General features: G+C 33.2%; 1 protein-coding gene and 1 long non-coding RNA gene across 13 annotated transcripts in view; one reads left to right on the top strand and one right to left on the bottom strand.

Moving 5' to 3' along the window:
• Positions 1 to 21,402, bottom strand: part of LOC134691359 (potassium channel subfamily T member 1-like) — a 136,540-nt gene that overhangs the window by 36,528 nt on the left and 78,610 nt on the right. For all 12 annotated transcript variants that reach the window (XM_063551848.1, XM_063551847.1, XM_063551846.1 and 9 more), the window contains one exon: positions 19,522 to 19,625. In XM_063551848.1, the coding sequence (XP_063407918.1) occupies positions 19,522 to 19,625 (104 nt within the window). The remainder of the gene's footprint in view (positions 1 to 19,521; positions 19,626 to 21,402) is intronic.
• LOC134691363 (uncharacterized) lies at positions 8,092 to 14,737 on the top strand. Its single transcript, XR_010102118.1, has 2 exons — positions 8,092 to 8,227; positions 14,495 to 14,737. It is a non-coding gene; the product is annotated as an uncharacterized LOC134691363 (long non-coding RNA).

The raw sequence follows: 21,402 nt of genomic DNA, 5'->3' as shown, positions 1-21,402 counted from the left end.
TCTATAGCAAAGAGTGAAGACCAGACGTAGCAATACTGCCATTCATTTTAGTGCAATTTTTCAGTATTTAGATTCTTAATTAAGTTCTCTTTAATTTTACCATTAACGAAAAAATGTAATAAACAATCCAACAACTTAAATGATGTAATATTAAAAACAGGAACATGTTTTATAAAAGGTACATCTTTCTAAACAGAGAAACCGCGCCCCACCGGTCATTAACAGAGAAACCACGCCCCAACAGTCATTATCAAACGGAAACCACGCCCCAACGGTCAATATCAGACGTAAACCACGCCCCACCGGTCCATATCATGTAAAAGTTAATTAACGACCGGTTTTCTGGTCCATATTGTTCTGTTAATGACCGATAGAATTTATTACTGAAGATTAATGAATGTCATGTGACCCCTTTTTATCCAATAAGGGAATCTTATTCTCAACCGATATGAAATAAATCTTAATAGTATATGAATAACAGATTTAAAGGTGCTGAAAAATGAAATCATTTTTTTTTTTAGATTTTTATAAGATAGAAAATTTGGGGCAAAATGAATCTCTCTAGATATTTCATTCATTTAAAATTAGTATTTTTCATCTTTCAAAAACTATGAAAAAAAACCAAAGATTTTACAAGTTTTGAAAAATAGATAAGCAATAATTATGTATTAAAATTATGAAAAAAAAGTCAGGGTAAGTGGGCAATTCTGTTTAATGGCACCACAATGATATCTACAGGATCCCAAATATCTCAAAACAATACTTAAATTAACATATCATAATTCTCCTCAATCAACATGCACTTAGATTGAAGAAAATTCATTTTTTATTTATTTTTTTCACACATTTGTTCATAATCAATTCAACAAGGATTTAAAACTGAAGAGTAAATTATGACAGTAAGGTATAATTACATTTCCTAGATGTTTAACATAATTGTAAATACAACATGTTATAGGCAAAGTGTATCTATAAATAGGATAGGGATTTTTTACAAATTGTATCTATAAATAGCATCCAGATTTTTTGGTACAGAGTATGTGTCATTAACCCTGTAAATTCATTTTAAATCTTGACTTTTTGAATTTTAAAAATATCCATGTCTACATACATGACACATACTTGATGATGATGGTCTTTTACTCAGAACCTTCAATAATTTATAGCATTTGTATTGCAATGTATTATTCTGTTTTTGTTTGAAAAAAGAGAGTGGAGTTTTTGATGATCATCTTGGGTAAATTGGGGCTCAGAATTGGGGAATCAAATAAATAATAATACTGTACAGTACATATCTATATCTAAATAGTAAACATTTTTTTTTAAATATCAAATATAGAGAATTTTATGTCTTATTTTTAAACCTTTTAATAGAATCATTCATAAAAAAAATTGAAACTCTAATTCCCATCTAATTGATCATCTATAAAATAAATGACCTTTAAACTCTGACATCACAAATCTCTAGTATTTAAGAGTTTAAATGGAAATTCCACAACAGGGTGTAACTGAAGAGCTAATAAAATGTCGGACATTAAACTTCTCTCAATGAATGTTGATGGAAACCATCTAAAAAACACAAAATGTTGGGATATACCTATGAAAAGAAGTCTTGTGTTAAGTGAAATTGTTAAAGAACACAATCCAACCTTAATCCTCCTCCAAGAATCTAAAAGGATTAACAAAAAACATTTTTTAATGTGGATAAATTCAATGTTCTTGGAAAAAAGGGGGAGATGATAGTGTTTGACAAGGATATTATGGATGTGTGCACGGAACCAGATATTTTTCCATTAGAAGATTCTTTGTCACAAAGAGTAAAAGGTAGATTTCAAGTAGCAATACTGAAGGTACTAAAAACAGGTAGGAAATTTTTAATTATATCTTACCATGGTTGGAGCAGACTGCCAGGATTAGAGAAAGAAGACATCACAAGAAATGTTCTAAAAACTGTCATTGAATTTGCAGATTACAATAAACTTCCATACATAATAGGTGGAGATTTTAATGTTGACTTAACAAGGATGGATCTTACATTTCTGCCCAAATCCCATAAAATAAATGATTATTTTAAATGGAAGCACAGGGCTCACAAATACGATTTTGTGATAACATCAGGAATGGAACGAGTTGGAAAGTTAGAAGCAACAAATATTGTTGACACAATAAAAAGACTATTTCCTGATTTACCTGAAAAATTGTCCCATGCAGTGTTGGATCATGATCCATTATTTTTGAATTTAAAAACTGGAAATAAACGTGGCAGTGATGAGATGAGGTCCAAACCAGATTTACAATCTGCTAAGAAACCAAAAAATTCTGACAATGAATCCTTCATATGTCAAAATGACAGGATTTTATTGGACTTTCCTGAAAACTACGCTTTAGATGGAAAAACAAACCACTATGGCGGAAGATATTGGTATAAATCACAAGATGAAAACAACATTTCATTGACAGCCAATACTGCTATGAAACTAAACTATTCTGACTATGAAGGCTTACAAGGGAACACAGGCTCTAGTGATGATGTGGTTCCAAGGGACATTACTGTACACAATGACGAAAGAAATGTGTAAAGAACGAAAGATGGCAGAAACCAAGAACTCAATAACATTTCATCTGCAGCCTACACTGCTACTAAACTAAACTATTCTGACTATGAAGGCTTACAAGGGAACACAGGTCCTAGTGATGATGCAGTTCCAAGGGACATTACTGTACACAATGACGTGAAATGTTTATACAACAAAAGATGGCAGAAACCAAGGACTCAACAACATTTCATTGACAGCCGATACTGCTATGCAGGGATGATTTCAGATGTTTTCAAATGGGCCGTGGGACGTCACAGCTCGTCCCATATCAAAACGTGGATATTTGCCCACCCAAAATAGTTGTGCTGCTTTGACGCTTCCGGAGCCGACTTAGGGCCTTTTTATTATATAAATCGGGCATCAATCTCTTCATTTTTCATTTATCTCTACATTTATGTAAGTTTCACGTACCTGCCAACCTTTATTTTTTCATAATTAGACAGTTTTCAAAGTGACCCATCCAATTCTGCATTTTGCCTTTCATTTTCAAAGATTATCACGTGACCACGAGAAAACAGTGCAAATGACCATTATGTAACACCTTGTTCATTTACAATGCAAGTTACCCAAATGTCCGAGAGCTTCCGATTGTAATCGTGGTCGGAACTAAATGCTAATTACCGATCTCCTGTTAAGGAGGTGAAAAAACGTGGTTGCTTCTAAATGTTAAACATCGATCTCCTATGAAGGAGGTAAAAAAATATAAATATTTGCATATTTGAGTCTCGAGGGCACGAACTCTCTCGTAACTTGACGTCCATTTGAAAGTGAAAGTCAAAATGCAGATTTTGATTGGTCTCTCTGAAAACTGTTAAAATATAGACCCCAGCTTGTCTGGCAAAACAGCCGTCGGACGTCAGAGTAATCTCGGTCTAGCTTTTACGTGACCCATTTTGACAAAAATCATCTATTATCGATATGCTTTTACGAGATCAAATATTCTCGTATTTGATCTAGTAAAAGCATATTTCATTTAAAGGTCTGCTTTAACGAGAACAAAGGTATTGAGAAACGTCTCAGAAAACCACATAATAACAATATTATGATAACATACCTTATCTTAGCAATCTTCCGTTTACATCATTCTTATTCGGATCTTAAAACACTTTGAAGACAAATGGAGAAAATCATAATTACCTAAATAGGCGACGGAATTTCGGAAAAATCGATTTTTTTTTATTCTTTTTTCTGAATTGGGAATTTATTTTCACAATTTTTTTTTGGGGCCGCTGGAGGAATTGAGGGCTGTTAAGCGGCCCTAAACTATAAAGTAGAATCATCCCTGCTATGAAACTAAACTATTCTGACTATGAAGGCTTACAAGGGAACACAGGTTCTAGTGATGATGTGGTTCTAAGGGACATTACTGTACATAATGACCAAAGAAATGTTTATACCACAAAAGATGGCAGAAACCAAGAACTCAACAACATTTTATCTGCAACTGAGACACAGTTTTTTAACATTTTTTTTAACAAATGTATAAGGTGAGTGCTTAAACTGATATCGCCTTAGCAAGTAAAAAAACTTGTCACACTGTTTGGTCACCCTTACATGTTGTCTCTATAAAAAGGGACCACCTTTCACTTTGAATGGCAGGATAATCTTCATCTTTGACCATAATGCTACACCATTGGATGAAGCTCTATGTGTGACATCCCTCTCTGCAACAGTATATATTAGGTGTCCCATAATCAAACCATAGGGCAGGTAGTCTGATTCATGTCTGCAGGTATCTGGCAAACTTGAAAGAACCATTCAGTATGTGTTTACTCATTGTAAAATAAAAGATGTGGTATGATTGCCAATAAGACAACTATCCAATAAAGTTCAAATGAAGTGGATGCACTCATGATCCTTTATCTTCACTGCTTGAAGATACATGCCAAGACTTTCAATTAACTGTACTGGAGGATATGATGCATTGACCAATAACTGACATTGCAGAATGCATGAACCATTCAACAAATTTCTATTTTAGTAGAGGCATCCTAGAACATCATTTGTTTTAAAACTAGAAACTGTATACCAAGGGGTAAATCAGGCTGAATTATCATCAAAAAGTAAAAAGGCCAAAAAAGACATTCTGCCAAAAGAGGAGAAAAAGACCATTTATTGTATCGTGGACAGCGATTCACATTGGTAGGGTTAAGTGTTAGAATAGATAGTACAACCAGAGACAACTTTTTGTGAATGGGATAGCAGTTTTTTCAACTGGACTATTAAAATCCTGCTATCAATAAGTACTGGGATAATAAAGTGTAACAACTGCTATATAGCCGAAGAATGAATAAATAGTGGTGGATTATACCTTGGAATTCTGTGATTTAAGCCTCTAATCTTTGTTTTGTTGCGTTTTTTACCGTATTCCACTCAAGTGCGTGAATTCATGTGTTCAAACGAAAGCCAGACCAATCCAAAGACTTTGAAATCATATTTTTTGCTTCTTCACTAAGCAGAGGAGTAAGAGCAAATACTGATGAAATGGAGTCAGAACAATGTGTCCAGGTGAGGTGACATGTCTTCCTGTGAACTGTAACCATGTGAACTAGCATGTTGAAAATGGAGCTTAACATGCAGGGTTAATATTCATATTACATTTACATGTTCTCTTTCTATCAATTTGTTGCTACAAATGTTAAGCAGCCATCCATCATTATCATCATCATCATCATCATTATAATCATCATCATCATATCATCTTACTGAAAAGATTGACACACAATGCCAGATCATGGGAAATTGAAACTAATGCAGCATCATCGGATAATTCCTTCCAAGTAGCCACTGATTGTGTTGAACAGTTACAGCATCTCAGGTGTTGTCATGCATGCAATTGAATTTGTCTTGCATTGTACAATTATTAGTAACTGTAACGATGGGATTCACACCAACCAATGTTCTTACTATTATCTGAATCCATCTCCCTATTATTACAGGATCATGTTGGTGTCAGCTCAACTAATAGACCAAGCAAAATTCATTAACATAATCTTTGGAGAAGAAAGATTTCTCAGTGCAGATGACATAACAATATTCATCAAGGATTTATCATTGAAGTATGCTCAGGTTAATGGGTATTATCAGAAGAACTTTCCATTTCATGTTCAAACTGTTTATACGTGATTTTTAAAAACGCTTAATTACCAAAATTCATTGGACATGCAAATATCAACGCCTAGTCTTTAAACTGTGTTATGGAAGTTGTTGTTAGTTGGAAGCCATAAAATGTACTGGACCTATGGTCAACAAACTATTTGACCTCGGAGACTAACAATTCAATAATCTAAGGTGATCATCACATCATGCAGAAAACCAGTCGAATGTACAACAATGTCCATCAATAAATCACTCTCCACAGAGATGCTTGCTTAATATCATAAAAAATTAAAAACATATTACAATATAGAGTTTGTGTATTATTTTTTCTCACTTACAATCTGAAATAAATTCAGATCTTGGTAAGGTCACGGTATGAGTGGCATGAAAATGTAAATTTTCCTTGTCCTCACAAAGCTACTACATCCTCATTGCACCCCCTCTGCAGAGGAAAATATATTTTTTTAAAAGTTAACGGTAAAAGGACACAGAATGTAAGCGAAGATGGACACCATCAACGCGGGATGCCAATGACGTGAGACACCAGCAACAGGCGATTCCAGTGACGCAAGTCGTCAGCAAACGCAGGACACCATGTGATGAGAAAAGCTCACTTGGCCCATTTGGCCACTTGAGCCCATAAAGGGAGTGGACTTTTTGATGATCATCATCTTTAAAAAATTTGGTACTGGTAATTATATAAATAATAATACATTGTATTTTAATATCTACATAGTAAATATATTTTTTTATAAATATCAAATATAGAGAATTTTGTGTCTTCTTTTTTACTTTTTCATAATAGAATCATTCATTAAATTTAAACTCTAATCCCCATTAATCATCTATAAAGATAAATTACCTTTAAATTCTGACATCACAAATCTCTAGTATTAAAGAGTTTAAAGGAAGTGAGGGAAACCATAGAGCAAATAAAATGTCTTCAATTAAAGTTAATATACCTCTATGAATGTTGATGAAAACCATCTAAAAAACAAAAAGAAAGGGATATATTAACAATGAAAAAATTGTGTTAAGTGAAATTGTTAAAGAACACAATCCAAACTTGATCCCCCTCCAAGTGGATAAATACAAAGTACTTGGAAAAAAGGGGGAGATGATAGTGTTTAGACAAGGATAGTATTGATGTGTGCAGGGGACCAGATGTTTTTCCATTGGAGGATTTTTTGTCACAAAAGTAAAAGATAGATTCCAAGTAGCAATACTTAAGGTTCTAAAAACAGGTAGGAAATTCCCAACTATATCTTATCATGGTTGAAACAGACTGCCAGGATAAAAATTCGATTTAGTGATAACACAAGGTAGTCATTACATCATGGTGGAACCAGTAGAATGTACAACAATGTCTATCAATAAATCACTATCCATAGTGTTGCTTGCTTAATTAATATCATAAAAATAATAAAAACATATTACAATATAGAGCTTACGTATTATTATTTCTCACTTGCAATCTAAAATAAATTGAGATCTTGGTAAGGTAACAGTATGAGCGACATGAAAATGTAAATTTTCCTTGTTTTCACAATTCTAATACATCCTCATTGCACTCCCTCTGCAGAGGAAAATTATTTTTTTTTAAAGTTAAAGGAAAACAAACACAGAACGTCAGCGAAGCTGGACGCCATCAACACGGGATGCCAATGACGCAAGTAGCACTGGATTCCAGCGACGCAAGATGTCAGCAACGCAGGACACCATGTGATGAGAAAAGCTCACTTGAGCCATAAAGGGAGTGGACTTTTCGATGATCAACATCTTGGGTTAATTTGGTACTGGTAATTATATAAATAATAATACATTGTATTTTAATATCCACATAGTGAATTTTTTTTTTTAAATATCAAATATAGAGAATTTTGAGTTTTCTTTTTTACTTTTTAATAGAATCATTCATTAAATTTAAACTCTAATCACCATTAATCATCTTTAAAGATAAAAGGGTTACCTTTAAATTCTGACATCACAGATCTCTAGTATTTAAGAGTTTAAAATTAAAGAAAGTGAGGGAAACCATAGACTAAATAAAATGTCTGCAATTAAAGTTAATATACCTCTATGAATGTTGATGGAAACCATCTAAAAACAAAAGGGAGGGATATATTAACAATGAAAAGAAGACTTGTGTTAAGTGAAATTGTTAAAGAACACAATCCAAACTTGACCCCCCTCCAAAATTCTAAAAGGATAAACAAACAAAAAACCATTTTTTTAATGTGGATAATACAATGTACTTGGAAAAAAAGGGGAGATGATACTGTTTGACAAGGATATTATTGATGTGTGCAGGGAACCAGATGTTTTTCCATTGGAGGATTTTTTGTCACAAAAAGTAAAAGATAGATTCCAAGAAGCAATACTAAAGGTTCTAAAAACAGGTAGGAAATTCCTAACTATATCTTACCACGGTTGGTACAGACTGCCAGGGTCAGAGAAAGAAGACATCACAAGAAATGTTCTCAAAACTGTCCTTGAATTTGCAGATTACAACAAACTTCCATACATAATAGGTGGTGATTTTAATGTTGACTTAACAAGGATGGATCTTACATATCTGCCCAAATCCCATAAAATCAATGATTATTTTAAATGGAAGCACAGGGCTCACAAATACGATTTTGTGATAACATCAGGAATGGAACGAGTTGGAAAGTTAGAAGCAACAAATATTGTTGACACAATAAAAAGACTATTTCCCGATTTACCGGAAAAATTGTCCCATGCAGTGTTGGATCATGATCCATTATTTTTAAATTTAAAAACTGGAAATAAACGTCGCAATGATGAGATGAGGTCCAAACCAGATTTACAATCTGCTAAGAAACCAAAAAATTCTGATAATGAATCCTTCATATGTCAAATTGACAGGATTACATTGGACTTTCCTGAAAACTACGCTTTAGATGGAAAAACAAACCACTATGGGGGAAGATATTGGTATAAATCACAAGATGACAACAACATTTCATTGACAGCTAATACTGCTATGAAACTAAACTATTCTGACTATGAAGGCTTACAAGGGAACACAGGTTCTAGTGATGATGTGGTTCCAAGGGACATTACTGTACACAATGACGAAAGAAATGTGTATAGAACGAAAGATGGCAGAAACCAAGAACTCAATAACATTTCATCTGCAGCCTACACTGCTACTAAACTAAACTATTCTGACTATGAAGGCTTACAAGGGAACACAGGTCCTAGTGATGATGCAGTTCCAAGGGACATTACTGTACACAATGACCAAAGAAATGTTTATACAACAAAAGATGGCAGAAACCAAGGACTCAACAACATTTCATTGACAGCCGATACTGCTATGCAGGGATGATTTCAGTTGTTTTCAAATGGGCCGTGGGACGTCACAGCTCGTCCCATATCAAAACGTGGATATTTGCCTACCCAAAATAGATGTGCTGCTTTGACGTTTCCGGAGCCGACTAAGGGCCTTTTTATTATATAAATCGGGCATCAATCTCTTCATTTTTCATTTATCTCTACATTTATGTAAGTTTCACGTACCTGCCAACCTTAATTTTTTCATAATTAGACAGTTTTCAAAGTGACCCATCCAATTCTGCATTTTGCCTTTCATTTTCAAAGATTATCACGTGACCACGAGAAAACAGTGCAAATGACCATTATGTAACACCTCGTTCATTTACAATGCAAGTTACCCAAATGTCCGAGAGCTTCCGATTGTAATCGTGGTCGGAACTAAATGCTAATTACCGATCTCCTGTTAAGGAGGTGAAAAAACGTGGTTGCTTCTAAATGTTAAACATCGATCTCCTATGAAGGAGTTAAAAAAATATAAATATTTGCATATTTGAGTCTTGAGGGCACGAACTCTCTTGTAACTTGACGTCCATTTGAAAGTGAAAGTCAAAATGCAGATTTCGATTGGTCTCTCTGAAAACTGTTAAAATATAGACCCCAGCTTGTCTGGCAAAACAGCCGTCGGACGTCAGAGTAATCTCGGTCTAGCTTTTACGTGACCCATTTTGACAAAAATCATCTATTATCGATATGCTTTTACGAGATCAAATATTCTCATAGCATTTTCTTCAATTTAATTGAAGAAAATGCTATGGGAGTATTTGATCTAGTAAAAGCATATTTCATTTAAAGGTCTGCTTTAACGAGAACAAAGGTATTGAGAAACGTCTCAGAAAACCACATAATAACATACCTTATCTTAGCAATCTTCCGTTTACATCATTCTTATTCGGATCTTAAAACACTTTGAAGACAAATGGAGAAATTCATAATTACCTAAATAGGTGACGGAATTCCGGAAAAATCGATTTTTTTTCATTCTTTTTTCTGAATTGGGAATTTATTTTCACAAATTTTTTTGGGGCCGCTGGAGGAATTGAGGGCCGTTAAGCGGCCCTAAACTATATAGTAGAATCATCCCTGCTATGAAACTAAACTATTCTGACTATGAAGGCTTACAAGGGAACACAGGTTCTAGTGATGATGTGGTTCTAAGGGACATTACTGTACATAATGACCAAAGAAATGTTTATACCACAAAAGATGGCAGAAACCAAGAACTCAACAACATTTTATCTGCAACTGAGACACAGTTTTTTAACATTTTTTTTAACAAATGTATAAGGTGAGTGCTTAAACTGATATCGCCTTAGCAAGTAAAAAAACTTGTCACACTGTTTGGTCACCCTTACATGTTGTCTCTATAAAAAGGGACCACCTTTCACTTTGAATGGCAGGATAATCTTCATCTTTGACCATAATGCTACACCATTGGATGAAGCTCTATGTGTGACATCCCTCTCTGCAACAGTATATATTAGGTGTCCCATAATCAAACCATAGGGCAGGTAGTCTGATTCATGTCTGCAGGTATCTGGCAAACTTAAAAGAACCATTCAGTATGTGTTTACTCATTGTAAAATAAAAGATGTGGTATGATTGCCAATAAGACAACTATCCAATAAAGTTCAAATGAAGTGGATGCACTCATGATCCTTTATCTTCACTGCTTGAAGATACATGCCAAGACTTTCAATTAACTGTACTGGAGGATATGATGCATTGACCAATAACTGACATTGCAGAAAGCATGAACCATTCAACAAATTTCTATTTTAGTAGAGGCATCCTAGAACATCATTTGTTTTGAAACTAGAAACTGTAGACCAAGGGGTAAATGAGGCTGAATTATCATCAAAAAGTAAAAAGGCCAAAAAAGACATTCTGCCAAAAGAGGAGAAAAAGACCATTTATTGTATCGTGGACAGCGATTCACATTGGTAGGGTTAAGTGTTAGAATAGATAGTATAACCAGAGACAACTTTTTGTGAATGGGCTAGCAGTTTTTTCAACTGGACTATTAAAATCCTGCTATCAATAAGTACTGGGATAATAAAGTGTAACAACTGCTATATAGCTGAAGAATGAATAAATAGTGGTGGATTATACCTTGGAATTCTGTGATTTAAGCCTCTAATCTTTGTTTTGTTGCGTTTGTTACAGTATTCCCCTCAAGTGCGGGAGTTCATGTGTTCAAACGAAAGCCAGACCAATCCAAAGACTTTGAAATCATATTTTCTGCTTCTTCACTAAGCAGAGGAGTAAGAGCAAATACTGATGAAATGGAGTCAGAACAATGTGTCCAGGTGAGGTGACATGTCTTCCTGTGAACTGTTACCATGTGAACTAGCATGTTGAAAATGGAGCTGAACATGCAGGGTTAATATTCATATTACATTTACATGTTCTCTTTCTATCAATTTGTTGCTACAGATGTTAAGCAGCCATCCATCATTATCATCATCATCATCATCATTATAATCATCATCATCATATCATCTTACTGAAAAGATTGACACACAATGCCAGATCATGGGAAATTGAAACTAATGCAGCATCATCGGATAATTCCTTCCAAGTAGCCACTGATTGTGTTGAACAGTTACAGCATCTCAGGTGTTGTCATGCATGCAATTGAATTTGTCTTGCATTGTACAATTATTAGTAACTGTAACGATGGGATTCAAACCAACCAATGTTCTTACTTTTATCTGAATCCATCTCCCTATTATTACAGGATCATGTTGGTGTCAGCTCAACTAATAGACCAAGCAAAATTCATTAACATAATCTTTGGAGAAGAAAGATTTCTCAGTGCAGATGACATAACAATATTCATCAAGGATTTATCATTGAAGTATGCTCAGGTTAATGGGTATTATCAGAAGAACTTTCCATTTCATGTTCAAACTGTTTATACGTGATTTTAAAAAACGCTTAATTACCAAAATTCATTGGACATGCAAATATCAACGCCTAGTCTTTAAACTGTGTTATGGAAGTTGTTGTTAGTTGGAAGCCATAAAATGTACTGGACCTATGGTCAACAAACTATTTGACCTCGGAGACTAACAATTCAATAATCTAAGGTGATCATCACATCATGCAGAAAACCAGTCGAATGTACAACAATGTCCATCAATAAATCACTCTCCACAGAGATGCTTGCTTAATATCATAAAAAATTAAAAACATATTACAATATAGAGTTTGTGTATTATTTTTTCTCACTTACAATCTGAAATAAATTCAGATCTTGGTAAGGTCACGGTATGAGTGGCATGAAAATGTAAATTTTCCTTGTCCTCACAAAGCTACTACATCCTCATTGCACCCCCTCTGCAGAGGAAAATATATTTTTTTAAAAGTTAACGGTAAAAGGACACAGAATGTAAGCGAAGATGGACACCATCAACGCGGGATGCCAATGACGTGAGACACCAGCAACAGGCGATTCCAGTGACGCAAGTCGTCAGCAAATGCAGGACACCATGTGATGAGAAAAGCTCACTTGGCCCATTTGGCCACTTGAGCCCATAAAGGGAGTGGACTTTTTGATGATCATCATCTTTAAAAAATTTGGTACTGGTAATTATATAAATAATAATACATTGTATTTTAATATCTACATAGTAAATATATTTTTTTATAAATATCAAATATAGAGAATTTTGTGTCTTCTTTTTTACTTTTTCATAATAGAATCATTCATTAAATTTAAACTCTAATCCCCATTAATCATCTATAAAGATAAATTACCTTTAAATTCTGACATCACAAATCTCTAGTATTAAAGAGTTTAAAGGAAGTGAGGGAAACCATAGAGCAAATAAAATGTCTTCAATTAAAGTTAATATACCTCTATGAATGTTGATGAAAACCATCTAAAAAACAAAAAGAAAGGGATATATTAACAATGAAAAGAAGACTTGTGTTAAGTGAAATTGTTAAAGAACACAATCCAAACTTGATCCCCCTCCAAGTGGATAAATACAAAGTACTTGGAAAAAAGGGGGAGATGATAGTGTTTAGACAAGGATAGTATTGATGTGTGCAGGGGACCAGATGTTTTTCCATTGGAGGATTTTTTGTCACAAAAGTAAAAGATAGATTCCAAGTAGTAATACTAAAGGTTCTAAAAACAGGTAGGAAATTCCCAACTATATCTTATCATGGTTGAAACAGACTGCCAGGATAAAAATTCGATTTAGTGATAACACAAGGTAGTCATTACATCATGGTGGAACCAGTAGAATGTACAACAAAGTCTATCAATAAATCACTATCCATAGTGTTGCTTGCTTAATTAATATCATAAAAATAATAAAAACATATTACAATATAGAGCTTACGTATTATTATTTCTCACTTGCAATCTAAAATAAATACAGATCTTGGTAAGGTAACAGTATGAGCGACATGAAAATGTAAATTTTCCTTGTTTTCACAATTCTAATACATCCTCATTGCACTCCCTCTGCAGAGGAAAATTTTTTTTTTTTTAAAGTTAAAGGAAAACAAACACAGAACGTCAGCGAAGCTGGACGCCATCAACACGGGATGCCAATGACGCAAGTAACACTGGATTCCTGCGACGCAGGATGTCAGCAACGCAGGACACCATGTGATGAGAAAAGCTCACTTGAGCCATAAAGGGAGTGGACTTTTCGATGATCATCATCTTGGGTTAATTTGGTACTGGTAATAATATAAATAATAATACATTGTATTTTAATATCCACATAGTGATTTTTTTTTTTTAAATATCAAATATAGAGAATTTTGAGTTTTCTTTTTTACTTTTTAATAGAATCATTCATTAAATTTAAACTCTAATCACCATTAATCATCTATAAAGATAAAAGGTTACCTTTAAATTCTGACATCACAGATCTCTAGTATTTAAGAGTTTAAAATTAAAGAAAGTGAGGGAAACCATAGACTAAATAAAATGTCTGCAATTAAAGTTAATATACCTCTATGAATATTGATGGAAACCATCTAAAAACAAAAGGGAGGGATATATTAACAATGAAAAGAAGACTTGTGTTAAGTGAAATTGTTAAAGAACACAATCCAAACTTGATCCCCCTCCAAGAATCTAAAAGGATAAACAAAAAAAACATATTTTTTAATGTGGATAAATACTTAATGAGTACTTGGAAAAAAGGGGGAGATGATAGTGTTTGACAAGGATAGTATGGATGTGTGCAGGGAACCAGATGTTTTTCCATTGGAGGATTTTTTGTCACAAAAAGTAAAAGGTAGATTCCAAGAAGCAATACTAAAGGTTCTAAAAACAGGTAGGAAATTCCCATCTATATCTTACCACGGTTGGTACAGACTGCCAGGATCAGAGAAAGAAGACATCACAAGAAATGTTCTACAAACTGTCATTAAATTTTCAAAATACAAGAAACTTCCATACATAATAGGTGGAGATTTTAATGTTGACTTAACAAGGATTGGGATCTTACATATCAGCCAAAATCCGTTGAAATCAATGATTATTATAAATGGAAGCACAGGGCTCACAAATTCGATTTTGTGATAACACATGGTAGCCATTACATTATGGTGAAACCAGTCGAATGTACAACAATGTCTATCAATAAATCACTCTCCACAGTGATGCTTGCTTAATTAATATCATTAAAAAATAAAAACATATTACAATATAGAGTTTATGTATTATTTTTTCTCACTTACGATCTAAAATAAATTCAGATCTTGGTAGGTAACAGTATGAGTGACATGAAAATGTAAATTTTCCTTTTTTTCACAATGCTTCTACATCCTCATTGACTCTTTCTACAAACAAGAATGTGTCCCAAGTACACGAATGCCCACTCGCAATATCATTTTGTATGTTCAGTTGACCTTGAAGTTGGGGCAAAAACTCTAATTTCGCATTAAAATTAGAAAGATCATATCACAGGGATCAAGCTCCACACTGTGGAGCACTTTATTAATTTATATTTACAGATAAATGTATTATGGTCCTACTGAGTAATGGAACCAAGCTGCCCTCACTGGGAACTTTCTATGTGTTGAGTTTCATGATAATATTATTAACACAAGTTAGTTCCTGGATAGGACAGGTTACATAGCATCATACATCAACCAATCATGTCAATGGAATAAAATGGTTCTTTAAATACTACATCATGAACAACAGATTCAAATCAAAATAGCAAGGTAAGAAGATGCCATGGTAGCAAAACTTATTGAAGATACCAGGCTTATAGTAAAGGCAAGTTGTTTAATTTAGAACTTTAAAAAACTTTTTCATACCTTATAAAACTTTTGCAATTTTAATGGAAAACTAGATGTGTCAAAGTGACCCCGTCCCAAAAAGTTGAAAAATCTGCAATTTCAATATAAACATATGTGGACACAAACATGATGGTAGTCTCACATATCAAACATCAGCTCAACATCTGGAGGCGTATAGAAAAAAATCTGTATAACTGCGATTTTCAATAATTTATCAAAGTCCAAAGCCCGTAATTTCAGCAAAAATTAGCGGAGCAGAACTAAACTTTTACTTGACTTATATAACTCATCATGTTTAACTCGCATATCAAAAATCAGCTCAATTTCTGAAGGCATTTAGAAAAAAAGACCGTATAACTGTGATTTTCAACAAATTCTCAAAGTCCAAAGTCCGTTATTTCGGCATAAACTAGTGGAGGGGAACAAAACTTGAACTTGATCTGTAACTCATCATGGTTACCTCACATACCAAAAATGAGCCCAATATCTGAAGGCATTTAGAAAAAAAGTCTTATAACTGTGATTTTCAACAATTTTCAACAAATTCTCAAAGTCCAAAGCCCATAATTTTGGGTTAGGGTTAATTAATAAGAACATCACATCAAAATTATATTGCATTGTTTGAAATTCAAGACCTGGACCTATAGTAACAAAACTTTACAGTAATTTAATCAATCTTAGACCAATAAATCAACTAATAAAAATACTGGATTTGTTGTTCTTAGTATTAAAGGGAAACTTCGCAAAAAAATCAAAAATTTATATATTGTCCATTCTGTATAAACATGCTCAAATGTATAGATATTAAAGTTTTATTCCGCTAGATAAGAGATCACCATCCATTTTAAATTTTGAGTATCAGTTCTCTGCGTTCTGCCATTTTGTCATCTCTTCCAATTAAAAATCATGATATGTCTATAAAACACAAAGGACCAAAACTACAGTAACCGATGTAGTCGTAATTGCGTGTCGATATCTTGTCAATCATACGGTTGTTTTATCTGACTAACTAACTTGATACGGAAAATGTTCTTATTTTTTTTTTTAAATGACCATATAGTCTGTTATTTTTAAACTGTTAATATTGGAATTAGTTAAAAAAGTTCAAACATAAATAAGTGTTCCGTGAAAATTGTTTTCGAAAATCTTATTCGTTCATAATTCTTTCAAGTAATAAACTTTATTCAAATAAATTCGGATCTTCCCTCATCTGATCACCAGCATGGCTAAAGGTATTACTCCCAAAGGTATTGTGAGGGGTGTGAGGTGACACGTCCAGGTATTCAAGCAATTTCCTGTCAGGCTTGCAAGTTCATGCATCGTTTCACTTCTGTAGGTATTGATCAGTGTACACGGCCGATTATTATAACTTTCCATTCTGAACTAGCAGGTGCATGTATAAACTACATCTCTGTCTTGCGTGTCCGAAAGTGATATAATACACTAGTCATTATATACCTAACTCATACGCTTGTTTATAAATAACATTTCTGGTGTAAAGAATATTATTTATAAAATTATAAATAATACCCCCCCCCCCCAAAAAAAAAAAAAAAAGATTTGAAGAAATAAAAATCTAATTACATATTTTTTCCAAGGGTTAATTTGGGAAAATGTAATATATTCTCGTTGTCAATAGTAAAGGACAGATTGGAACATAACAGATAATTGATTTAAAAAAATGTACGCACTTGTCGACGATTCGTTATACGTCTGGGTAGAAAGTTACGGAAGAACTATAGCGCAATTTAAAATATATACATGTATATATTGAACATAAGAAAGAAACATACATTTTGTGTAAATTGGGGTAAAAGTTTTGTAAATAGACTAGTCCACGTATGCCAACAGTATGTAATCAACAAATTCAATAGACTATTGTATACCAAACGAAGAAGAAGAAGAAAAGAAACAATTTGATTTAAATACAGGTCGATATATAACTTGGTTTGGTTCATCGAAGTTATGAACATAGTAAAATCACAGATTTATATATCATATAGATTGTTCTCGAATAAAGGAAGAAATTCGTCATCATCACAATTGTTCCGACATTCATGTAATATATATGCAACTGGATGTACACTTATAATCCCCGAGGGATGTGAATATTTTCTAGGAAAAGTATTGAGTATTAAAGTTTAAAATCAATTTCGGGATTTATTCAATGACAGAAGTTTAAAGATTAAACGGCTTGTCCTCTTTAGGGGTATTCTTGCCAGATGAACAGACTTATAATTACATTCAAAAATAGGAAAAGATGACATTAAATTCATTGTCTTTTTTTTTTTTTTTTATCAAAAATCGTTGGTCAAATAGCTAAAGTATTATACATTGTGAGAAGAAGACTATTATAATAAGGACGCTCCCGATTATGAATAAATTTAATTGTTAATTTTCACACTTGAAAAGAATATCTATTCGTAATTTTTCGATTCCATTCCAAGAAGACCCTTTAAGTTACATTTTCTGTCAATTTTTTAAAACCTTTTAAGAACAAAAGTATTTTTTCTTTATTCGTACATATTATATTCCGCTTCGGTAGAGTTATCTTTAGATAGTTTCAGATATTAATTAATACATGGCTTTCAAAAGTCTAAATGTAAGTGATCTCGTACATTTTTTTGCCTAATAAAGACAATCAAAATGCTTTGGTAAAGCTATTTCTAATTTCTAAGTTCCCCTTTTTTATGAAACAAAAATTAAGGACAAGAGGTGTATATCATTTCATTCTGACACATGAATTAAGTTTCCCATCTTTAAACGAAAATTGTGTATTTCTAAGTAAATTAACTTATTTGAATTCAAAAAAATAATAGCACCAAATATAATTAAATAATTCCACGGCGATCTATTTTTATTTGTCACCAGCTTGAATATGTATTTTAAATATGTGTATTAAATGCTCCCTTGTTTTTTTTAATCCACTGATCCGAATAGACAGTCACACCTGGCAAGGTGTGCCCTAGAGGCGTGGTTAAATACCGAAGTGCATATAACAATTTACCTTTCAACAAGCCTGATCTACGAGTATTGCCACAGAACCATGACTTCACACATCGTATAAACCTAGTCACATTTTTATGTCATAGCAGAGATAGTAAAAGGTCAATAAGAGTACACCAACATATTGTCTTTACAATTGTACTTTAATTTGTTCACCTTATCAGTCCGAAAATGCATTAATTAAAATTAAATTTATAACTATTTGTGTTGTCTACAAAAATAATTCCAATATATACGTTTAACATAGAAAATGTATCTCATGAATGTGTACAATTGCACGTCTGTGCGTTTTATCTTCTTATTATTGGCTGGTTATTAGATAAAGCATAAGTCATCGGCGCGCTTACGATTGCGTTAAAATATGATTAAAAACCAAGACTTTTAATGATTGTATTTTAAATCCTGGCATGCAAAAACCAGGAGAAAACGTCACAACCTACAGGAGGTAGTCAATATTTATTCATTAATTATTGAATTTCTCCTTTATTACTGCACATATAGCGATAAAACTTTGTGAATATATATATTATGTCATTATGAACGTATTTAAACCATAAGTAAAAAATCGTGAATTTTCCCTTAAAGTAAAGTTTTATAATAGGTCTGGGGAAAACACTGATCGATCATGAAGCTTCACAATTATATACTCATCTGAAATAGTATATTATTTTACAGATGTTGACACTTTATTATGATGTTACAAATGTATCTGTTCAAAATGTATAAGGGGTCAAATCACCAAGGAAACCAGTCAAATTGTTCAGCATAATAAATATAAATTATCAGGTTTCTAAACACTGTTATCGTAAAATAACATTCACAAGCCACTTTGTAAACCTGTTTGGCAAGAGAGCCCAGGAATTTTTATTTTTTTTAAATTTTCTTACTGTGTTAAGCGGTTGATATTTTACTATAAAAATTATGTAGAAAATCAGATAATCTGATATTCATTCTCATGATTCTATTACTGGTATTTTTCTGATTATCATAGACAGTTTTATACTTGGCAAACAAAGGCTTAAAGATATCTCCTTACTATTGTGATGTCGTTGATAATGCCTGCTCACTTCTCTCAAATTTCAGAGCAACTGAGCAGGGTGGTATAGAGGAAGGAAAATACAATAAAAGAAGCAAGCTAAAAGATCTTAATCTTCTAATAAAGAAACATACATATACTTACGTGGTGAATATAAAACAAGCCAGTGTAACAACTAAAATCAACATCTGTTGAGACAATGTCACAGATATAGTCTGAAATCTTTGTTTGGTTAGATGTAGGTCATGCTGAAATAATAGAAATAGTTGTCTATTTAAAAAGAAAAAAAGACAAATACATACATTCAGAGATATAAGCCAAATTCTACATTTTACCCTTTTGTTATATTTTTAGCCAAGGTGGCCATCTTGGTCAGTTGTCCCAGTCACCGGACACATTTTTAAAATTAGATACCCGAAAGTTAAGTTAAATTTGGCCCAGTAGTTTCAGAGAAGAAGATTTTTGTAAAAGTTAAGACGACAACCAAGGGATGACGACCGCCAAGTTATGAGAAAAGCTCACTTGAGCCTTAGGGCCAGGTGAGATAAACTAGAGGCTCTTAAGAGCCTGTGTCGCTCACCTTGGTTTATGTGAATATTAAACAAAGGAAGCAGATGGATTCATGACAAAATTGTGTTTTGGTGATGGTGATGTGTTTGTAAATCTTACTGTAATAAACTGTCTTACTGCTTACAATTATCTCTATCTATAATGAACTTGGCCCAGTAGTTTCAGTGGAAAATGTTAATAAAAATTTACCAATTTTTATATGAAAAGTGTTAAAAATTGACTATAAAGGACAATTACTCCTTAGGGGGTCAATTGACCATTTTGGTTATGTTGACTTATTTGTCAATCCTACTTTGCTGAACATTATTGATGTTTACAGTTTATCTCTATCTATAATAATATTCAAGATAATAACAAAAAACAGCAAAATTTCCTTAAAATTACCAATTCAGGGGCAGCAACCCAACAAAGGGTTGTCTGATTTGTCTGAAAATATCAGGGCAGATAGACCTTGACCTGATAAACAATTAAACCTGGTTTTTGAGTTATAAGCCAAAAACTGCATTTTACCCCTATGTTCTATTTTTAGCCATGGCAGCCATCTTGGTTGGTTGACCGAGTCACGCCACACATTTTTTAAACTAGATACCCCAATAATGATTGTGGCCAAGTTTGGATTAATTTGGCCAAAAAGTTGCAGAGGAGAAGATTTTTGTAAAAGATAACTTAGATTTATGAAAAATGGTTAAAAATTGACTATAAAGGGCAATAACTCCTAAAGGGGTCAACTGACCATTTCAGTCATGTTGACTTATTTGTTAATCTTACTTTGATGAACATTATTGCTGTTTACAGTTTATCTCTATCTATAATAATATTCAAGATAATAACCAAAAACAGCAAAATTTCCTTAAAATTACCAGTTCAGGGGCAGCAACCCAACAAAGGGTTGTCTGATTCGTCTGAAAATTTCAGGGCAGATAGATTTTGACCTGATAAACAATTAAACCCCTGTCAGATTTGCTCTAAATGGTTTGGTTTTTGAGTTATAAGCCACAAACTGCATTTTACCCCTATGTTCTATTTTTAGCCGTGGCGGCCATCTTGGTTCGTTGACCAGGTCAAGCCACAATTTTTTTAAACTAGATACCCCAATTATGATTGTGGCCAAGTTTGGTTTAATTTGGCCCAGTAGTTTCAGAGGAGAAGATTTTTCTAAAAGCTAACGACGACGGACGACGACGATGGGAAAAGCTCACTTTGCCCTTTGGGCCAGGTGAGCTAAAAAAGGGAGGTTTATGCAATATTTTTTCAAAAGGAGTTTTTCACAAAACAATGTACTCTTTTCTGGTCATAAAAGTGACACAAATAAATTACAGTAGAAACAAGGTCTAATTTTAAAAATACCATGACATCAAAATATGAAGTATCCATATTTAGGTATTGTGATAAAATTATATACCCTTGAATTCCAGATCCCTTTATATGTTATCTTGTTGACCAAAAAAATCATTA

The sequence above is a fragment of the Mytilus trossulus genome, chromosome 11, assembly GCF_036588685.1.
Source record: "Mytilus trossulus isolate FHL-02 chromosome 11, PNRI_Mtr1.1.1.hap1, whole genome shotgun sequence".
Taxonomy (NCBI): domain Eukaryota; kingdom Metazoa; phylum Mollusca; class Bivalvia; order Mytilida; family Mytilidae; genus Mytilus; species Mytilus trossulus.
This window is presented reverse-complemented; position numbering and strand designations above follow the sequence as displayed.